General features: G+C 38.2%; 2 protein-coding genes across 4 annotated transcripts in view; one reads left to right on the top strand and one right to left on the bottom strand.

Annotated features, from left to right (window-relative positions):
- Positions 1-21291, top strand: part of PLPP1 (phospholipid phosphatase 1) — a 105438-nt gene that overhangs the window by 44628 nt on the left and 39519 nt on the right. Inside the window, exons 2-3 of one of the 3 annotated variants that reach the window (XM_025389052.1) lie at positions 13557-13708; positions 20628-20908. In XM_025389052.1, coding sequence (XP_025244837.1) covers positions 13557-13708; positions 20628-20908 — 433 coding nt within the window. The remainder of the gene's footprint in view (positions 1-13556; positions 13709-20627; positions 20909-21291) is intronic. The other 2 variants (XM_025389054.1, XM_025389051.1) reach the window with 2 other exon arrangements.
- Positions 2984-3359, bottom strand: LOC112626740 (cytochrome c oxidase subunit 7C, mitochondrial-like). Its single transcript, XM_025389055.1, has one exon. It carries the CDS (start codon positions 3292-3294, stop codon positions 3103-3105), a length of 192 nt encoding a protein of 63 aa, XP_025244840.1. The 5' UTR covers positions 3295-3359; the 3' UTR covers positions 2984-3102.

The following is a 21291-nucleotide window of genomic DNA, read 5'->3' as shown; positions in this document are numbered from 1 at the left end:
GAGCACACCACAGATTTAGTTTTGTGCTTTGTTTTTTTACTTATCTTTATAACAAATTTTTTTTTTTTTAGTTATAGTATTATAATATCAAACAGCTTAAATAGCAATAAGGCTAAATTTTTTTATTTAAGGAGTGGAAAAAGAGTATCAATCTTTGAGTTCTTGGGTATTAATTCCTGTGAGTCTGCTGTTAGAATTGACCTGGAAAAATATTTTAATGCCAATGATTTATTTATTTGTTTGTTTTGAGATGGAGTCTTGTCCTGTTGCCCAGGCTGGAGTGCAGTGGCATGATCTTGGCTTACTGCAACTGCAACCTTCCCCTCCTTGGTTCAAGCAATTCTCCTGCCTCAGGTTCCTGAGTAGCTGGAACTACAGGCATGTACCACCATGCTCAGATAATTTTTTGTATTTTTTTTTTTTGAGACGGAATCTCGCTCAGTTGCCCAGGCTGGAGTGCAGTGGCACGATCTTGGTTCACTGCAAGCTCCCCCTCCCGGGTTCACACCATTCTCCTGCCTCAGCCTCCCAAGTAGCTGGGACTACAGGCGCCCGCCACCACGCCCGGCTAATTTTTTGCATTTTTAGTAGAGACGGGGTTTCACCGTGTTAGCCAGGATGGTCTCGATCTCCTAACCTCGTGATCCGCCCGCCTCGGCCTCCCAAAGTGCTGGAATTACAGGTGTGAGCCAGCGCACCCGGCCAATGTTTTGTATTTTTAATAGAGGCAGGGTTTCACCATATTGGTCAGGCTGGTCTTGAACTTCTGACCTCAGGTGATCCGCCAGCCTTGACCTCCCAAAGTACTGGGATTACGGGCATAAGCCACCACTCCTGGCCTGATGCCAATTTATTTTTAATTAAAGAAGTAGTATTTGGCCAGTTTCTGGGCCTTAAATGTGCTTGAATGTGCAGGAAGGGATTCTTGCAAATTCTTGGGGTAGATTTGTTTGTTTTAATAGTTTGTGTATAACGTCTGTTGTTATATATAGAAAATAACTTATTTTCTATAAAATGAATTATTTATGCTTAATGTAACTTTAATATAATATGCCTTATAATTTGATCAGAAATAAGATTTCGGGTGATAGAAAATCTGTATTTTAAAGCAGTGATTTATTTTTACAATGCAGGGTTCATAATCTTTTTAAAAAATATATTCTCTACTGTTTCTTCTTTAGCTATCCAAAAAGGTGCCACATTCAGAAAACTATAGATTTCTGCATTATTTGGCTTTTACATTTTTTTGTTGTTGTTGTTTTTGGATTTTAATGATCCATATTAGATTCGACACCAGACTTTTTTTTTTTCCCATCATTTTTCGCTTTGTGTAGTTCTACCTTCTCCCTTGGTAATTTGTTATATATTTTTATAAATTCTTATGTTTCTAGAAAAAGGTAAGACTTTTTGTTTGCAAACTTTCAGAGTAATGTTAGTAACAATAAAGTTAGTATTAAATTCATATGTTGCAATGAATAATATAGTTTGTCTAAATTTAAAAATTTATAGTTTCAGGATACAAAACTTGCCTATGTTTAATAGGCTATTTTAAATTGACTTGAGTACCGACTGTAAGTAGTTGCTTTTCTTAAGTCATGATTACTGTATGACATAACCTTTTAGCAAAAATATTTAGCCTAAAATAACAGTATAGCCAATGCTTGTGACCAACTTATAAAACTCTTTCTAAAGAGTGATTGTATTATTCATGGTGACCTAAAACTGGAAATGTACATGGATGTTTGTGAAAAGGGCTTAATCACTTTTTTTTTCAGGCGGAGTCTCGCTGTGTTGCCCAAGCTGGAGTGCAATGGTGCGATTTTGGCACGCTGCAACCCCCACCTCCCGCGTTCAAGCGATGCTCCTGCCTCAGCCTCCTGAGTAGCTGGGATTACAGGCGCATGCCACCAACGCCCGGCTAATATTTGTATTTTTAGTAGAGATGGGGTTTCACCATGTTGGTCAGGCTGGTCTCGAACTCCTGACCTCATGATCTGCCCACCTCGGCCTCCCAAAGTGTTGGGATTACAGGTGTGAGCCACCGCACCCGACCAAGGCTTAATCACTTTATATATTTTATTTTATTGTATTATATTTTTTGAGATGGAGTCTCACTCTTGCCCAGACTGGAGTGTAGTGGTGTGATCTCAGCTCACTGCAACCTCCGCCTCCCGGGTTCAAGTGCTTCTCCTACCTCAGCCTTCCGAGTAGCTGGGACTACAGGCCCGTGCCACTATAACTGGCTGATTTTTTGTATTTTTAGTAGAGATGGGGTTTCACCATGTTGGCCAGGCTGGTCTTGAACTGCTGACCTCAAGCAATCCACCCACCTCGGCCTCCCAAAGTGCTGAGGTTACAGGTGTGAGCCACCGCATCCAGCCACTTTATATATTTTATAACTTAGTGAAAAACAGATGACTACCTCAAAGAAAAATGGGGAAAGGGCATGACTAGAAAGCTGTCAGTAGAAGAAAATTGTCAAGAAATAGAAATAAATGCTTTAACATTTAACTTTTCTTAAGACTTAGTCTTAAGTTCATATTAAAGCAGCACTGAGAACACAGTTTGGCCTGTCACAGTAGCAAAGGTAAGAACTTTCCCAGCTTATCAAGCATAGAAAACAGGTGTTCTCATACACAAATCTGGCAGGGGTATGAATTGGCATTAAAAAGAGTGTATTGTTGGACCTATAAATTATACCGGAAGGAAGTTATCCTGGAAGTAAGTTTCATGTAGAGAATGAGTTACAAGACAGTTGATTACAGTACTTTTTATAGAAGAAAATTGGAAATAAATAATTTAGCTATAGGGGACTATTTTATGATTTATTCTAGTGATGAAATATTATATTCATTTCATAATTTTTGATAATATTGACATAGAAAGATTTTTGTAATAATTGAGAGTAAAGGGAGAAGAATAGTAATGGTTCCCTCTGAATAGTGGGATTATTAGTATATGATATATTTTCTTTTTTTTTAATGTCATAAGTTTATTGACAAACATATGTAGTATGCCATGAGTTAGAGTTTGATCCATTTCCAGAGGCTGTATCTCTTAAAATGCTCTTCATTTCTGTTAAATGGATGAACTGAAACATCCTTATGATTTAAGCAGTTGGTGTCTTACTATAAGGAAGGGTGCAGCAAATGCAGATCCAAAGTACAAACACATCTTAACTAGTAACGCCCACTTGTTTTCCACTGAAAATGGCAAATTCTTCCCAGGGCCCTCCTCATAGTGGCTCCTACGGACCACAGAGGTTGTGAACCTCCGGATGCTGTGGCCCAACATAGCGCTGCTGGAAGCTCCGCGAAAGGCACAGAGACTGAGGACAGATGAAATGGCGGCACCTCACCAAGACCGAGATATTTTCATTTTATCTCTTATATTTTCTGTTTTTTCCCCTCCCTTGAACATTGTTTTTTCAAATAAGGAAGCCTATTTTTATTTTTTAAAAACCCATTAGAAATTTTTCTGTTTTCATTTTCATATACCTGCAGTTTAAATGCCTTAACTATATACCCATTTTTACATAGTATTGTGGAAGCTTATCTGTTATGTGTGTGGATTTTGTCTGTTTCTAAGAAAGTGCCAAAAGAAAAAAAAAAAAGATAAAAATAACTGTATTTTGAGAATTCGCAGTAAATCAAACTTCACTCCTTGTCCTGTGGCTCAGCATCTTATGTAGCTGACTAGTCTTTTTGGAAGTGATTGGTTGTCTATGAACCTGAGTGTACCTACACAAACAAATGTAACTCCTTGAATGTGGAAAGTTTGTCTTGCGTGTTGCAGCATGCTATAATTCAATTCTGACATTAACTGCCTGGAGTTAACATGAGACTCCACGGATTTAAGGTCATTGTCCCCAGTAAGACTGCTCTCACTGTAGTTTTCAGGTGCAAATTTGAAGTTCCCCAGGTTGTAGCTCTGGGGGTTCCTGTGACCCTGTCAGGTTTGGTAATTGGCTAAAACAACTCATAGAACTCAGGAAATCATTTTACTTATGATTATAGTTTTATTATAAGGAATCAGAGTGAGCCAAATTAAGATACACAGTCAAGGTCTCAGGGTGGGGGACAGCCTGAATGTAGAGCTTTTCTGTCCTCTCCCAGTGGCATCAAGATGTGTCACTTTCCTGGCACATTGATGTGTTCACCAACCAGGCAGCTCCTGCAACCTTCAGTGTCCATTGCTTTTATTAGAGTTTTATTATGTAGTCATGATTGATTGAATCATTGGCCAACCAGTTGAACTTGATCTCTAGTTCCCCTCACCTCCTTGGAGGTTGAGTTGGTTTAAAGCCCTGTCCCTCTAATCACATGGTTAGTGTGACCAGCTCCCATCCTGAGTCATTCATTAGCCTAAACCCAAGTGTGAACCAAGGGGCTTAAGAATAACAAAGACACCCCTATTACTCAGGAAATTCTAAGGTTTTAGAGTCTCTCTCCCAGGGACAAAGGCCAGATTCTTTGTTATAGACTCCAGTCTCTGTACTTTTTACTCTGTAGCCTTGGTACCTTGAAAGTGTTTAAAGCACTCAGGTGTTGGTTTGATACAATTTAAGATTTTTAAAAAAGTTTTCATTTTTGCCTTTCAATCTGCCAACCCAAGTTTACTTAGGAGTTGGAGACTTTCCATCTAATATGGGTTTCTATTATTGAATAAATTTATTCTGATACTTGTTAAAATGGTTAAGGAAAACTTTACTCAAGACTATTGCACCTGGGGTGGAGAACTCAACTCTGACTACAACAAGGAGAAGGGGGGATTTATGGGTGAGGGGAATCAGTGGATGGAAAATCATGAAGAGGAGACATCAAGGGTAGGAGATTCTTGTTAAGGCAGGCCAAAGATTTATATATCAAAGGTGGGGGATGAGGAATTTAATCATGTATCAAGGGTGTTCAGATATCAAGGATAAGGGGCTTCTTGCTAAGCTGACTTAGCAGGACTTTTGCTAAGACTGGGCCTGTCCTGTCCTTGCACACCGCACAAGGACAGGCTGACATGAAAGGCCAAGGTTGAGGCCTAGTTGAGAAGAGGGTTCACAGCTGGTTAACTAATGTTTGGTCAACTGAAGAGCCTTTGTCACTATTAAAGATGAACTTTATCTTAAGTGTGCATTGCATAGTGAGTTAGTAGCTCATGGTAGAAAGACATCTATGTAAACGTATCTTAATATGCAAAAATCCTTTGTCCTAGGTTAATTCAGAAATATGCATTATTTAAATCCCATTATGTCTCCATTTAATAGACCTCTCCATTTAATAGACCAAGTATTGGTCTATTAAAATTCCTTTAGGATGTAGATTGTTACAGTTTTTGATTTGGGATTTTTGCAAAGTCATTCTAAGTGTTAAAAGTACAGAAATGGAAATAGCCTGTCAACCCAAAATTTCTAATAATTATTATTATTTTTTTTTTTTTTGAGACAGAGTCTCCCTTTGTCACCCAGGCTGGAGTGCAGTGGTACATTCTTGGCTCACTGCAACCTCTGCCTCCTGGGTTTAAGCAATTCTTGTGCCTTAGCTGGGATTACAGGCACGTACCACCATGCCTGGCTAATTTTTGTATTTTTGGTAGAGATGGGGTTTCACTGTGTTGGCCAGGCTGGTCTTGATCTCCTGGCCTCATGTGATCCGCCCACTTTGGCCTCCCCAAAGTGCTGGGAATACAGGCATGAGCCGCTGCACCTAGCCTCTAATAATGTACTTTGAATTATCCTTTTCAACTGATGTTGTTTGTGTGTTAGCATAACAAAAAATGTCTAGCTTTTGTATACCATTAAGCATGTGTATTTTTCTGGTGTTGATTACTCAGATTTCTACTATAAATATTGCTAGTGTAATAATATATGGACAATATCCACAATTTTAAAGGATAAAATATGACTTTTTAAGAAATATTAAGAAATATTTTTTATTATTTTTGGTAGTCTAATTGCTCCTAAGTTAATTTTAAAAAATCACTTTTACTCCCTTTATTAACACCTGAGGGGAAATAACACAGGATATATTTTTTGGGTTGAATTGTTGTGGAATACCACATTTGTAAAGTTTGGAATTTGATAATGTTTTGGAAGATGAGGGAGATTATTTACTATAGATATGTGGATTTTCTGAAGTTCTTTGTTTTTGGTACATTATTTGAAAAAATAATGTTTTTTTAGAGAGCCTGCCCACAAAGCAGGTAACCGAGGTATAATTTTTATTGTTTTGAATAGCTTACTTAAATGGTAATAAGAAATTGATAGTCTTGAGGAAGAAAGAATGAATGGGTTAATATGTTTATTTTTATAAGGTGTAAAGTAATATATAAGTAAAGTGTTCTTATGGCAAAGTGGCTTTAGAATTTTACCCTGCATGGCAGAGGAGATTGGAGTTGGTTAGGTTTTATGGCATGGCACATCTTTCTTGCTGTCCTTTTCCTGTACTGGTGCAGGAAGCTGGTATCCAAACAGTCTGTTGCTCACATTTGTTTGTCATTTCTCCCTTGTTTTCATGGAAACATAGGTGCTGTGCTGCCATTTCTTATTTTCACCTCTATAGGCAGTAAGACAATAATCTTCACTAGAGTAGGGATGGTCTGTATTGCTCACGATTGTAACCTTAGTGGCACATAATAGGTGTTTAATAAATTGAGGTAGAAAATTTTATGAAAAACTGCAAAATGTGAAATAGAATAAGATTGTTGTTTATGTTTGATAATGACTACTACCATGAAAATTCAGCTTAACTCTGTGGAAACTGACCATATTTCCAAGTCATCTCTTACCTCATTAAAACAGTTTTTTGGGGAGTGAGGGGGGAAGGAGACTTATATTGAATGCGTATCCCGACTGGAGATATGTGTGTGTGTATGTGCGTATACTATGCATATATATGTGATATATATAAGATAGCACCCAAGGGGAAAATATAAATATATTTTTATAATATATATTTATATAAATATATTTTATAATATATATTTATATAAATATAAAATATATGTCCATATAAATATAAAATATAAAATATATGTCCATATAAATATAAAATATTTATAAAAAATATATTTTAATATTTATAAAAATATATTTTAATATTTATATGTTTATATATTTATATAAATATTAATGTATATTTATTTATATAAAAATATATTTTTATTTATATTTCCCCCTTTGGAGATATCTTATAATATGGGGGAGATGCCTATTAGAACTATAGAAATATAATACTGTGGAAATTGGTTTCCTAGGTTGGAAACAAGTTTTATTTTCTTGTTTACTTATTCTCATGTGTAGCTGCATTTCCTATCCACGCATTGTGGAAAGTACTGATTCTCAGTTCTTATGAGCAATTTTATTAACAAAATAGTAATAACTCCATTATTTGACAGTCTGGCCGATATGTCTGGGTTATTCAAGCGTCTAGCCTCCATCCACATTCTTCTCTCCTTGTTCAGGCATTAAGAGAAGAATGTATTTTCTGAAATATTTCACAAGTGGACACAATTCTTTCTATTATGTGGGTCTTTTGGTCTGCCTATGGGGTCTTTTCTTCTTCCAAACTATTGAGGTGGTACCTTATCTCACAGTAAATCCCAAGGTGCCTGTCATCTGTGTGTCAGGATTTCTCAGACTGTTGCCGCTGCTGTTATCCCTGAGGCAGTATGTTCCTTAGTGATATGCTACTGTGGTCTGTAAAGTTGCATGCCACTCTCTCCTGGGCATCTGGTATGTTTTAGATTTGTACAATGGAATACTGTTCAGCAACAAAAAGGAACAATATATCCATGGAACCAGTTTCCCAGTTTTGCTGGGTACTCCACCACCAATATTTCTTACTAAAACTGTTAGGATTGGTATTTTGGTTCCAAGATCCTGAGCATTTGTGCAAGAGGAAGTTAAAGAAGATGTGGTGTCACCATGTTCATATGTTGTCCTTTCCTGTCTCTAGTAAACGATGGTGAAGTGTTCTTGTGATATTTGGTTTGTGGAAGCCATAAGTTCCCATATCACATACTCTCTCTTGAACCATTATAAATATTCACTGTTAAAATATACAAAGTTGTGTTTATTTATAACTGAGTATGAGTTTACTATGCAGAGAACCTGAGTCATGAGCTAACTAGTGAATGTATCAAAAAGCGGAATGTGGGAATGTAAAAGGGTGCAACCACTTTGGAAAACAGTTTAGCAATTTCTTAAAAAGTTAAGCATCAATTTACCATATGACCTGGCAATCCCACCCACTTTCATTAGAAATGAAAACATATCTACAAAAATACTTGTATGTGAATGTTCATAGGATTAGTCGTAATACCACAAAACTGGAAGCAATCTAAATGTCCATTAACTGGTGAGTGGATAAACCAAATGTGGTATATACATATAACTGAATATTCATTAATAAAAAGGAACAAAATGCATGCTGTAACACAGATGAACCTCAAAAACATTATGCTGAGTGATAAAAGCCACATATAAAATACTACATATTGTGTAATTCCATTTATGTGAAATGTCTAGAAAAGGCAAATTTACGTAGAGACAGATAGCAGATGAGTGGTTGCCTGGGTTTGTTAGTGGGAGCAGGGATTGAATGCAAATAGGCTCAAGGGAATTTGGGGGGTAATGAAAATGTTCTAAAACTAGATTGTGGTGATGTTGCATCACAATATAAATTTACCAAAACCATTGAATTATATATATACTTAGACTGGATTAATTTTATGGTATGTAAATTATACCTCAATTAAAAAAAAGGGAGAGTGAAAATGAATTTTGCCAGCTCAAGTAATAAGAGAAACAGTGTTTGACGAGGGTAGTCATTTGAGAAGTGATGAAAGGGATTTAGAGATATAATCTTTCAGGTAAAAGGAAAAGGGTTTTTGACTGAATTGATAAACGAAGTTTTGCCTTGAAATCTTTAGTAAATGTCAAAGTTAACATCAAGTATCTATTTAAATGTTTGCATTTCTGCTCACTTTTCTACACTGTCTGGTGAAGTAAGTTGGTGGTGTGCAGTAACCCTTTTGGAATAGTTTATCAAGGATTTAATGTTTGTATCTTTCAATTCCACTTACATATATATCTTAAGGAAATTAGAAATGCAAACAAGAATTTGTATTCGGAAATGTTAACTATGGCATCATATAGGGTAATCAAAAAATTAAAAATAACCTACATGCTCTCAAAGTGGGAGGAATGGTTAAATTATAATTGTTTTTACTTTGTCTCTCTTAGTTTCAAGGAGTAGAAATTCTTTCTAACTAGATTAAGTAAAATTGGGCTTTGTTGAAAAGGATACAAGGTGCTGTAATAACCCCAAGCAGCAAGATCACTGAGGCCTTTTGGCATTGGGGAACCACAGCTACCTTCCCATTTCACCCATTCAGGGACCAGGCTAGTCACTACTTCCTCCTCTGTAGACCTGCTTTGTTCTCAGCTTCTTCTTCAGCCAGTCTTCCTTGTACATGGCCCAGTGTTGTTTGCCACCTTGGACTTAATCAGTTTTTGTTACAATTCCCGTATTTCCAGAACAGGAATCTGAAAGAGCTGTTCTTTTTGAGCCTTAAGTGGGTGAGTGAGCAACCCGTGGTTTGGTCTTTTTCTTCATCACCTTTCAGGGGTCTGTGTTTAGATTTAGATAGTTAGTGAAAATGAAATGGCATTGGGTAATGGCGTTGATTCAATACATCTTGACTGGGCACAGTGGCTCATGCCTATAATTCCAGCACTTTGGGAGACTGAGGCGGGTGGATCACCTGAGGTCAGGAGTTTGAGACTAGCCTGGCCAACATGGTGAAACCCCATCTCTACTAGTAATACAAAAAAATTAGCTGGGCGTGGTGGTGCTCACCTACCCTGGAGGTGCTACTCTGGAGGCCAAGGCAGGAGAATCGCTTGAACCTGGAAGGTGGAGGTTGCAGTGAGCCGAGATCACACCATTTTACTCCAGCCTGGGCGACAAGAGCAAAACTCTGTCTCAAAAAAAAAAAAAAAAAAAAAAAATCTCATGGGCGTATTTGAGGAATGGCAAATATTGGCTATTATTTATTATCAATTTAAAAATATTTCTAAGGTCTTTGGTGTTGGCAACCTCTTTCCTTAATTCTCTCAACAGAATAGTGTGCATTTGTGGTAGATTCATGCTTATTTTCTCATATTTTCTTACCAAAACTTGCAGTCTGTGTGTTACCCTTTCTTATTAAAACCTCTTTTACTAAGACTGGCAATTGAAATCCCATTGGACGCCATATTGGGCACTGTGGACCAATCTCCACCTCCTGAATGCCCTCTCTTTCTAATGTGGCCACGATGTGGTTGCTGTCTCCTGACCTGCCCTTACCCCACTCAAGTCTGCCTTAGTGAATCTTCTTCCTCTCCTCTTCTTCCTCTGCTGTTGCTCTGTGCCTCACCCTCCACTTCTTTTCTCTTTATATACATCCTGTACAGTGTTTTGTATCTCTGTGACTTTAGAGACCCTTTATATCCCCAAATCTTTGTCTCTGTCCTAGACCCCTTCTGCTGAGATGGAGACTGTCACAACCACTGGCTTATTGAATATCATACTCAAAGGCATCACCAACTCTCCTTTTCTTTTGAACACTCAGAGTTCTTTGAACCTCAGTTTATTCTCTGCTATAATTACGTACTGTGCCTTATTCAATTTGTATTCCTGGTAGCACCTAGCAGAATTCCTTGCACAGTGGGTTTACTTAGTATTTGCCCACATGAATGTTTTTATTTTTTTAAATGGGCTATTATCCTTTGTATATGGTTTTATTTTGTTCCCCTAGTATCCTGAAAAATACCCACAAACTTTTTTTCTAAATCTAAGAATAATTTCTAACATGGTTTTTGTGGTTGGGGGAAAAAAACCCTTAATATTAATGGACATACATGGTAATAGCATTTCTAAATACATTTGGGCCTGGGTATTTGGGCCTATATGTTTTCTCTGAGAATAAGGACACACAGCCTAGTGAGTTTTGGACTCTAATCCTATTATATGTGAATTTAGTTTCTGTCTTTTTTTTTTTTTTTTTTTAGACAGAGTCTCGCTGTGTCACCCAGGTTGGAGTGCAGTAGCACAGTCTCGGCTCACTGCAACCTCCACCTCCTGGGTTCAAGTGATTCTCCTGCCTCAGCCTCCCAAGTAGCCAGGACTACAGGCACATGCCACCATGTCCATGAATTTAATTTCTATACTAAATATACTATTCCAAAAGAAAGAAACGTTTATTGGAAAATGCAACCAATTCAGAAATATGCTTTGTAGACAGTAAAAGTTTCCATTATTTTGTGTAGACTGAATTGGATTATAGAGATAGTGGTTCTTTGGCTGGACACTATGGCTCATGCCTATAATCTCAACACTTTGGGAGGCTGAGCTGGGTGGATCACTTGAGGTCAAGAGTTTGAGACCAGCCCGGCCAACATGGCAGAACCCTTCTCTATTAAAAATACAAAAATTAGCCTGGCGTGGTGGCGGGTGCCTGTAGTCCTGGCTACTTGGGAGGCTAAGGCAGGATAATTGCTTGAGTCCTAGAAGTGGAGGGTGCAGTGAGCTGAGATTCTGTCACTGCACCCCAGCCTGAGCAACAAAGCAAGACACCATCTCAAAAAAAAAAGAAAAGAAAAAAGAAGTAGCGGTTATTTTTATGTACAAAATAAATTTGCTCATTGAGTTAGAGTATGGTTATTGATTAGAGGGCTAAGCATTTAGTTACTGTATGGGGCAACCAATAATAAAATCACAGTCCTGTGTATTTACCTCCACAGTGCTCATAAGTGCGAAAGGTTTGTGCAAATTCTTTTGAAGTTATATTGTAACCATGGTATATGTATTGAAAACTTGGCCATTTTATCCCATTCCTATGAATGAAAACTATTTGGTGAATCAGAGGATAGTCTGAATTGGGATATGAGGGCCAGTATAAGTGTCAGCAAGGTCAGCTCTAGTTTAGTTTTTTTTTGTTTTTGTTTTTTTTCTTTTAAGGCATAGCATTACTAGGAGTATAGCTTTGGGAACCTTGTAGCATCGTAAAGACTTTTTAAAGGGGTGACAGCTATTGGCAAATTGACTAATACAGATAACTAAGCTTTGGTTCATGTATTCAGTGTCTGAATGAAAAATGGGAAGATCAATAAAAGAGCTAAGAGTGAAAGAAATGTGATTTCGTGTGCTTCTCCTTTTTAGCTCTTATAATAGATTGAACAGATTTGATATTTGTGGTAAATACACTCAGGCAGAGTGGCAGAGGCTTGGTTGTCATTTAGCCTTTAGGGCCTTAGTGGAGTTAATGAGAACTGCAAATGGTCATCAAGTCTTGGTGCTTCACAGAGAAGCAACACTTCTGCAGTGAGTGTGTTAGCTTAGTGGTTATGGTATTACTGCAGGGACATGGATCACTTAGGGAGATGAGCGTTTCAGGCCTGGGTCAGTCTTAAAGCAGATCTCACGTGGAGGGTTTCTGCTAACCTGCATCTCTTACAACACTAGTTAGTATGCTGTAGTATTAATCAGTAGGTCAAGTTCAGTGAAGTAAAGGATAATTGAATTCTTGAAGTTCACATTTAGGCAAAAAATTGGTATTTTAGGAGGTGAGTATAAGACATGATCTTTACAGAAAACACTGATGATAAAAACAGCGCTCTCTGTTAGGTGCCTTTGTGCTTGACTCCATCATCATCTTAAGAAACTAAGCTCAGGGCTGGGTGCAATGGCTCACATCTGTAATCCCAGCACTTTGGGAGGCTGAGGCCATAGGATCAGTTGAGCTCAGGAGTTCAAGATCAGCCTGGGCAACATAGCTGGACCTCATCTCTACTAAAAAATTAAAACAAAACAAAAAACTAGCTTAGCATGGTGGTGCGTGCCTGTGGTCCCAGCTGCTCGAGAAGCTGAAGCAGGAGGATAGCTTGAGCCCAGAAGATCGAGGCTGCACTTAGCTATGATCGTGCCATGGCACTGTAGCCTGGGTAACAGAATGAGACCCCGTCTCAAAAAAAAAAAAAAAAAAAAAAAAAGAAACTTTATGTTCAGATTCCTCTTTTTATAGCAGCTTTCAGGCTGCTATAGACAATACAGAAATGAGTGGATAAAGTTTTATTTAGATACTGTGATAGCTTAGCCAGTGACAATGACCTATCCAAATGTGGAATGCTAAAATGTTTTCTTTTTGGAAGTGAAGCCCATGAAAAATTGGTTTTGAAGTAGTGTTAGAAACCTGGCGATTAAATGACAACAAGGACGTGAGAAGAGATTTTCCCAAAATCCATTTAGTGTGTTTGCACAGAAACAAAGGAAAGATAATTCTTTATTAAATTGGTTAATAGAGGATTTGAATGCTTTGTTTGCTGTAGACAAAACATCTTTATCTTAAAACTGTAATCTTTCCAACTTCTGTTGCATGCATTGCTGCATTTCCTTTTTTACATGTGCTCTCACTTATTTTCATGGCAAATGCATTTTTAAACAGAGTCTCTGGGATAATTATTGACATTAATTAGTTTTGGTATTTCTTTTTTAATGATATTTTCATTTATTCCCTTTTGCTAGCTGGATTGCCTTTTGCAATTCTTACTTCAAGGCATACCCCCTTCCAACGAGGAGTATTCTGTAATGATGAGTCCATCAAGTACCCTTACAAAGAAGACACCATACCTTATGCGTTATTAGGTGGAATAATCATTCCATTCAGTATTATCGTTGTAAGTTAAATCCACTTTTCCAAGTTTGTAACTATTGGGCCTTGGCTTAATTTTCTGTTATTCTTTTAATGCTTAAATGTATAACCCTCCAAAAACAATGTGTGCTTTTTAAACCTTTAATTGATGGTTTATTTGATCAAGATAATCTCAGCTATTTTAAGTGGAGTCAAAAAATAACAGTGTGTAATTATAAGAGCCAGGCACGGTGACATGCCTGTAGTCCCAGCTACTCAAGAGGCTGAGGCTGGAGGATTGCTTGAGTCTCCCAGTTGAAGACTATAGTATGTGGTGATCACATCTGTGAATAGCCATTATACTCCAGCCCAGACAACACTTCAACATCCCATCTTAAAAAAAAACAGAAAAAAAAAAAAATGAAAAGAACCTTGCTGGATATGTATAGATTTTATGCTAATCTTTTCCATGTCACTGTTATTGTTAGAACTCTAATTTGTTATTGTTTTAATAATCTTGTGATCAATAGTTGAATGTTATAGCAATATGATTCTAGCATACTTTATACATAGGATATCATTTTATAATTTATTGTATCTGTGTGTATGTACCTACTGTTTTTGACTCTCCCTCTGTACTGAGTTCTAGAAAAGAAAAATTGCTAAGTGATGTTAAAACTTTATATAATGCATGCTTACTTTAAATAATTTTTAGATAATATACACAGGAGAGAAAAGCTGTAGTTCTATATATGATTAGTAGTGAATATGAAAGAATTTTTACTGGTACTGAATGCAAGACTGAGTCTTAAACTAAAATAGTAACTGTTGTTTTCCAGTATTTCAGGTAGAAATGCTTAAAGAATGTGTCTAGGGATAAGACTATCGACTGGACTACATGATTTTTATAATCTCTTATAAATCTTCTGCTTTATAAGCAGAAGGCTGGGTGCAGTGACTCACACCTGTAATGCTAGCACTTTGGGAGGCGAGGCGGGCGGATCACCTGAGGTCAGGAGTGCGAGACCAGCCTGGTCAACCTGGCGAAACCCCACCTCTACTAAAAATACAAAAATTAGCTGGGTGTGGTGACACACACCTGTAATCCCAGCTACTCAGGAGGCTGAGGCAGGAGAATCACTTGAACCTAGGAGGCGGAGGTTGCAGTGAGCCGAGATTGCACCATTGTACTCCAGCCTGGGTGACACGATGAGACTCCGTCTGGGAAAAAAAAACAACAAAAAACCAGAAAATATGCTGGATGTGGTGGCTTATGCCTTTAATCCCAGCATTTGGGAGGCCAAGTCGGGAGGATCACTTGAGCCCCAAAGTATGAGACCAACCTGGGTAGCATAGCAAGACCGCTGCCTATATCCACCCCCCCACTCACCCCCACTTCAAAAAAAAAGGCCAGGCACGGTGGGCAGGAGCCTGTAGTCCCAGCTACTCAAAAGGCTGAAGCAGGAGGATCCCTTGAGCTTAGGAAGTTGAGGCTGCAGTGAACCATGATTGCACCACAGCATTCCAGCTTGGGCAACAGAGTGAGACCCTCTCTCAAACACACACACACACACACACACAGAGATTTTTTTTTTTTTTGATTAAAAAAATATATAGTTGTATCCAGGAGATAGGCCAAAGATGACAGCATGTATATCATATCTGTTTTTGGAGTTTATTTTAAAAAAAGAAAAACTTCTTAATTTAGAAATGTCTTAAGAATGATCGTAATACTTTATTAGCACTGAAAGTTAACTTGTAATTTGTGGTGCATAATTAGTAAAAGAAAACCTTTGCTATACAGATACTTGTTTTATAAGACTGTGAGCTCCTTGAAAGCAGAGATGATATCTTGTTCATCTTCGTGTCCTCACCACCTGGCATGGAGCCCAGCATGTCCTAGGTGCCTGAATGAAACTGTATGAAGGAACTATAGAGTAATTACACAGTAATGTTGGTGACTCTCCCGAAATACGGGGAAGTTTTAAGAAATCAGGTATTCTTTTAATCTAGATAATTTTTTACACTGAATTTTTACTGCTAAAAGAAAGCCAAGTCTATAATTCTTCCATTAAGGAGGGAGTAGGGTCTTTTTTAAAAAAGTATATATGTTTCTGAGTGATTGCTAAGCAATTAAATACGACATTTTTAGTAGGACTTTAGTTGCAAATAGCCAATTTCAGACAGGATTCAAATATTCAAATAAACAGTGCTAGAAATAGACTTGTCTTTCAATTCTGCCCTTTTTTTTGGTCTCAGTAAAAAAGGATGCCATGCAAACAGAACTACAGGAATTTGCTCTAGCCTGGAGGGCTGCAGTAGAGCAGGCCACTGATTGCTGGGCGCTGTGTTGATGTGCACGGCCTATACAGGGCTTGACAAAATGCTTAGTTAGCAAAAGCTCATGAATTATATTTCATTAACTTGGAATTCTTTGCTATTTCTTTTCTTTTCTTTCTTTTTTTTGAGACAGAGTCTCGCTGTGTTGCCTGGGCTTGGAGTGCAGTGGCGCAATCTTGGCTCACTGCAAACTCTGACTCCTGGGTTCAAGCGATTCTCTTGCTTCAGCCTCCCAAGTGGCTGGAATTACAGGCGCCCGCGACCACATCCAGCTGATTTTTGTATTTTTAGTAAAGATGGGGTTTCACTATGTTGGCCAGGATGGTCTTGAGCTCCTGACCTCATGATCCACCCGCCTCAGCCTCCCAAAGTGCTGGGATTACAGGTGTGAGCCACTGTGCCCGGCCTATTCTTTACTCTCTCAACATAACCTGTGAGAAAGTTATCTTTACATTTAATAAAATGGCAAGTAAATTAATAGATAAGTACAGACTGCTTTAAAAAGAACAGATTGTTTAAACGTACTGTTATTCATCTCTACAGTATCACTGAAAACAAACACTGCTTAGGGCAGTGGTTTTATATATGTATGTTTTGATTAATTGATTGACAGAGTCTTTCTCTGTCACCCAGGCTTGGAGTGCAGTGGTGTGATCAGAGCTCACTGCAGCCTGGACCTCCTGGGCTTAAGTGATCCTCCTGCTTCAGCCACCTGAGGAGCTGGGACCACAGGTGTGCACCACCACAACCGCCTAATTACATTTTTTTTTTTTTAAGAGATACAATCTCTCTGTGTTGCGCAGGCTTGTGTCTCAAACTCCTGGGTTCAAGCAACCCTCCTGCCTCAACATCCCGAAGTGCTGGGATTATAGGTGTAAGCCATCATGCCCAGCCTTATGTGCTAAATTAACATAATTCTATTTTATTCATTAACTCAGCCTCTTTCAGGCAATGCTCAGTTAGACTTGTATACATTTAACTTCGTTTACTAGAAAGTAAATCATTTATTTAAAAAAATCGCCATGATTAAGATTGCACACCAGGGCCTTGACATGAGTTGCAAATGATTCATTAATAAATGAGTGATTGAGGGAACCTGGCCGGTAGAGAACCAGGATTATTATAGTTTCTCAGAAGACATGGGATAATTTCAGTAAGGAGGAAGTGGTCAGTGAAGTCAAATATACCGAGAAGTTAAAGTAAGTGAGAGTTGATAAAAATCTGTTTGATCTGCCTGGGTGCGGTGGCTCACTCCTGTAATCCCAGCACTTTGGGAGGCCGAGGTGGGTGGATCACAAAGTCAGGAGTTCAAGACCAGCCTGGTCAAGATAGTGAAACCTCTTCTCTACTAAAAAGACAAAAATTAGCTGGGCGCAGTGGTGGACATCTGTAATCCTAGCTACACAGGAGGCTGAAGCAGGAGAATCGCTTGAACCTGGGAGGCAGATGTTGCAGTGAGCCGAGATTGTGCCACTGCACTCTAGCCTGGGCAACAGAGCAAGACTCTATCTCAAAAAAAAAAAGAAAAAAAAAGAAAGAAAATCTGTTTGATCGGATGAGACAATTTTGACTTTTGTGAAAAAATCAGTAGAATAAAGGAAATGGAAGTGGTTAGAGATACTTAGGAGGGAGAAGAAGATGTGGAGATGTGCCATTGATTTTAGACTGTTCTTTTGGGAAGATGGGCCCTGAATGAAAGATACAAAATCATAGGGACAGTGTAGAAACATAAAACTATCTTGGTTGATGGAGATTTAAAGGGGATGGTAAGAGAATACTATGGGAGACAGGTTTAAAAAGGTTGAATCACTCTGATTTAGATAATTATTAGCTTTGAACTTCATAAGTATTGTTTTACTCCTCCAAACATTATTTTTATTTCTTTGATAATTTATCATATCCTAGAATCTGAGTAAATAATACATTATAAATAATCTCAGTTTTAGGATTAGGCCACACTTGGCTTAGCTGTTGACTTCATGAAAGGTTAAGAATTGGCATAAATGGCTCAAAGGTCAGGATAAGGAATTGAAATGAAACAAAACAATATGGCTATCTTGTGTGGATCAAATGGGCAGACACATCTCTGCATTTAATTCAGAAGAATTAATTTAGAACTCCTCTATTGTCTGCTTCTCTCAGTGATGTAAGTTAACCTAGCATTTGCTGGCTTTAGAGACTTCCCTGCATTCCCAGTATTAATGGTTAAGTATCAGCTTATACTGCTTCTGAAGATCAGCTTTTAATCTGTGCCCAGTATTCTGAATATTCCTAGCAAACTCATTTTCTGTCATCACTGGCAAGAGCCAGGATTTGGGTGGCCATAAACTATGATGATTATGACTAGGAAGACTCACAAAACATACTACCTGCTTTTGGAAAATAGTCGAGTGCCAGCTGATAGCTGAGATGTGGAAGAACAGCTGATACCTGAGATGTGGAAGTTTCAACTGCTAAAACTGTGGTTGATTAATATACTTGATATGTTTTCAAGAATCAAAGATTAATTCCAAAATGAAATGTTAGATAAGTTCTTTCTGGCTACTAATCTCTGAGGAAATACTGGGACCCCTTCCTGGCGTAAGGAGGCAATGTATACTGAAATGGAAAGGGCTCTTCTGTTGGCAGTCAGGGATAACCCTAAGCAAAATTGTATAGGAATGGCATTCCTGGAAGTACGTATAGTTTTCCTCTCCTGTGACCTGTTCTCAGAAAAGAATCTGATTAATTCATTCACATTAAGGACTGTAATTAGAACTGTATTTTTATGGGGCTTAATGTGTAAACTAAGGGCATTTGCTGTTTACCCAAGGCAGTACCTGCCACTAAAATTTATTGACCACCTACTTTGTTTAGGTCACTCTGGTGATAGGAGGTTTCTGTTCAGCAATTAAGAAATCCTCCTTACCTTGTAGAGTTCAGAGTCTCATTGTCAAAGTTATAACATTCTAATTATGGAACTCTAGGAGTCATTGAGCCAGAATAAGGAAAGGATTTTAGGTATCAGATTCTTGAAATCCCTTTCAGGAAGCAACCATTTATTTTACTTATGGTAAGACTTACCCTGAAGACAGTTGATCCTCATTAAATGGAAATGTTTGAATGCTTTATAAAATTGTTTATATAAATTTAAGGTGAAGTAGAGAAACTAGTAATGTATTTCAAGTCAAGCTTTGCTACTTATATTCTCTCCACACAGATTAGCAAACCCACTGTTCAGACTATTCTGTGTTTAAGTGGTTTTTTTTTTGTTGTTGTTTTTAATTATTATTTTTTTGAGATGGAGTCTTGCTGTGTCACGCTGAGGCTGGAGTGCAGTGGCGCCATCTTGGCTCACTGCAGCCTCCACCTCCCAGGTTCAAGCGATTCTCCCGCCTCAGTCTCCCAAGTAGCTGGGGATTATAGGCGCCTGCCACCACTCCTGGCTAATTTTTGGTATTTTTAGTAGATACGGGGTTTCACCATATTGGCCAGGCTGGTCTCGAACTCCTGACCTCAAATGATTCACCCGCCTCTGCCTCCCAAAGTGCTGGGATTACAGGAGTTGAGCCACAGTGCCTGGCCTTAGCTGTTTATTTTGGTCTCAGGTATCTAGAGTCTTACTGTCTTTTTTAATAGCAAATGTTACTATTTATAATGTTGCCATTCAGTATTCTTTGAATTCTCAGGATACTGGTTTGTTAACTTGTAAAGCATCAGAAACCTTTTTATACTTTTAAATTAGTGACTAAGAGTCCCATCCCACCCCTTGGGCCTCCAGCAGAGGTCACCTGGAAGGCAGGACTGGTATATCCTGTTAGCTAAATCCCTGCCCTCTGTATCCTCTAGCAATCCTCCCTGAAATGATTTTACCCTTTTTAATATGGTGGATGTCTTTGATTCAAAGGAATATTTGAGAAAAATGAAGACTGTGTCAGGTAAAAGTACTTATACACAGGAGTTTCTGATTGGGGAAGTATGTATGTATGTATTTATCGAGATGGAGTCTTGCTCTTGTTGCCCAAGCTGGAGTGCAATGGCACAATCTCGGCTCGCTGCAACCTCCGCCTCCCATGTTCAAGTGATTCTCTTGCCTTAGCCTCCCAAGTAGCTGGGATTACAGGCACCTTCTTCGATGCCTGGTTGTTTTTTTGTAATTTTTGTAGAGACAGGGTTTACCATGTTGGCCAGGCTGGTCTCGAACTCCTGACTTCGGGTGATCCACCCGCCTTGGGCTCCCAAAGTGCTGGGATTACAGGCATGAGCCACCACGCCCAGCCGGAAGTTTGTTTTTTGGACAAGCCATAGTTTTTGTCCTCCAGGATATATCTCTTTCTACTTTTTAAAACTCTTTATTTGAATACAAGAAAAAAAATATGATCTTGTTATTTTAGGTAAGCAATGATATGTTTTTGGCCCAGCCATGGCTTTGTGAATAATGTTCACCATTGATAAGACACCTTTTTTGTGGTTTAGAATTGGATATCTGAAGTTGACTCTCCATTGTAAAGAAAAAAGGGGCTGGGACAGTTTTTAAAACAAAGATCTTTTTGTGATTTACCATTTTCTTCTTCCCCACTATGTTTCGTTTTGTTTAAAGTGCCTGCTTGCTACTTTAACATGTTATTTTTCTGTTTCTTTTTCAGATGATTCTTGGAGAAACCCTGTCTGTTTACTGTAACCTTTTGCACTCAAATTCCTTTATCAGGAATAACTACATAGCCACTATTTACAAAGCCATTGGAACCTTTTTATTTGGTGCAGCTGCTAGTCAGTCCCTGACTGACATTGCCAAGTATTCAATAGGCAGACTGCGGCCTCACTTCTTGGATGTTTGTGATCCAGATTGGTCAAAAATCAACTGCAGCGATGGTTACATTGAAAACTACATATGTCGAGGGAATGCAGAAAAAGTTAAGGAAGGCAGGTGAGTGTTAAATCGCTAATGCTTGTTTAATCTTGTATATTCTTGGAATAGAAGGTTTCAGTGACTGGAAGATAAGCCATGCACTGGCTTAAAAAGAGAAGTTAGTGTTATCACTGGGAGGTGAATTTTGATCTTGTTTGAATTGTTCTCTCTCCTCATGCCTTATTCCTTTTTTATTGCTGTCTTCCATTTAAGAGTGTTTTACTGCAGTTCTTTTTTTCATCGCCAGCATATAAGAATGTTAAATGAACCTTATAGATCGTTTAGGGTCAGCAAACTTTTTCTTAAGATGCCAGATAGCAAATGTATATATATATATATATATACATTTTTGTGTGTGTGTGTGTGTGTGTGTATATATATATAAAATTTTTTTTTTTTTT

Source organism: Theropithecus gelada, chromosome 6, assembly GCF_003255815.1.
Source record: "Theropithecus gelada isolate Dixy chromosome 6, Tgel_1.0, whole genome shotgun sequence".
Taxonomy (NCBI): domain Eukaryota; kingdom Metazoa; phylum Chordata; class Mammalia; order Primates; family Cercopithecidae; genus Theropithecus; species Theropithecus gelada.
The sequence above is the reverse complement of the archived record's forward strand: the minus strand, read 5'-3'. Positions and strand labels throughout refer to the sequence as shown.

Excerpts from the sequence above, each read along its gene's own strand:
- LOC112626740 (XM_025389055.1), bottom strand. The coding sequence starts at position 3,294 with ATGTTGGGCCACAGCATCCGGAGGTTCACAACCTCTGTGGTCCGTAGG.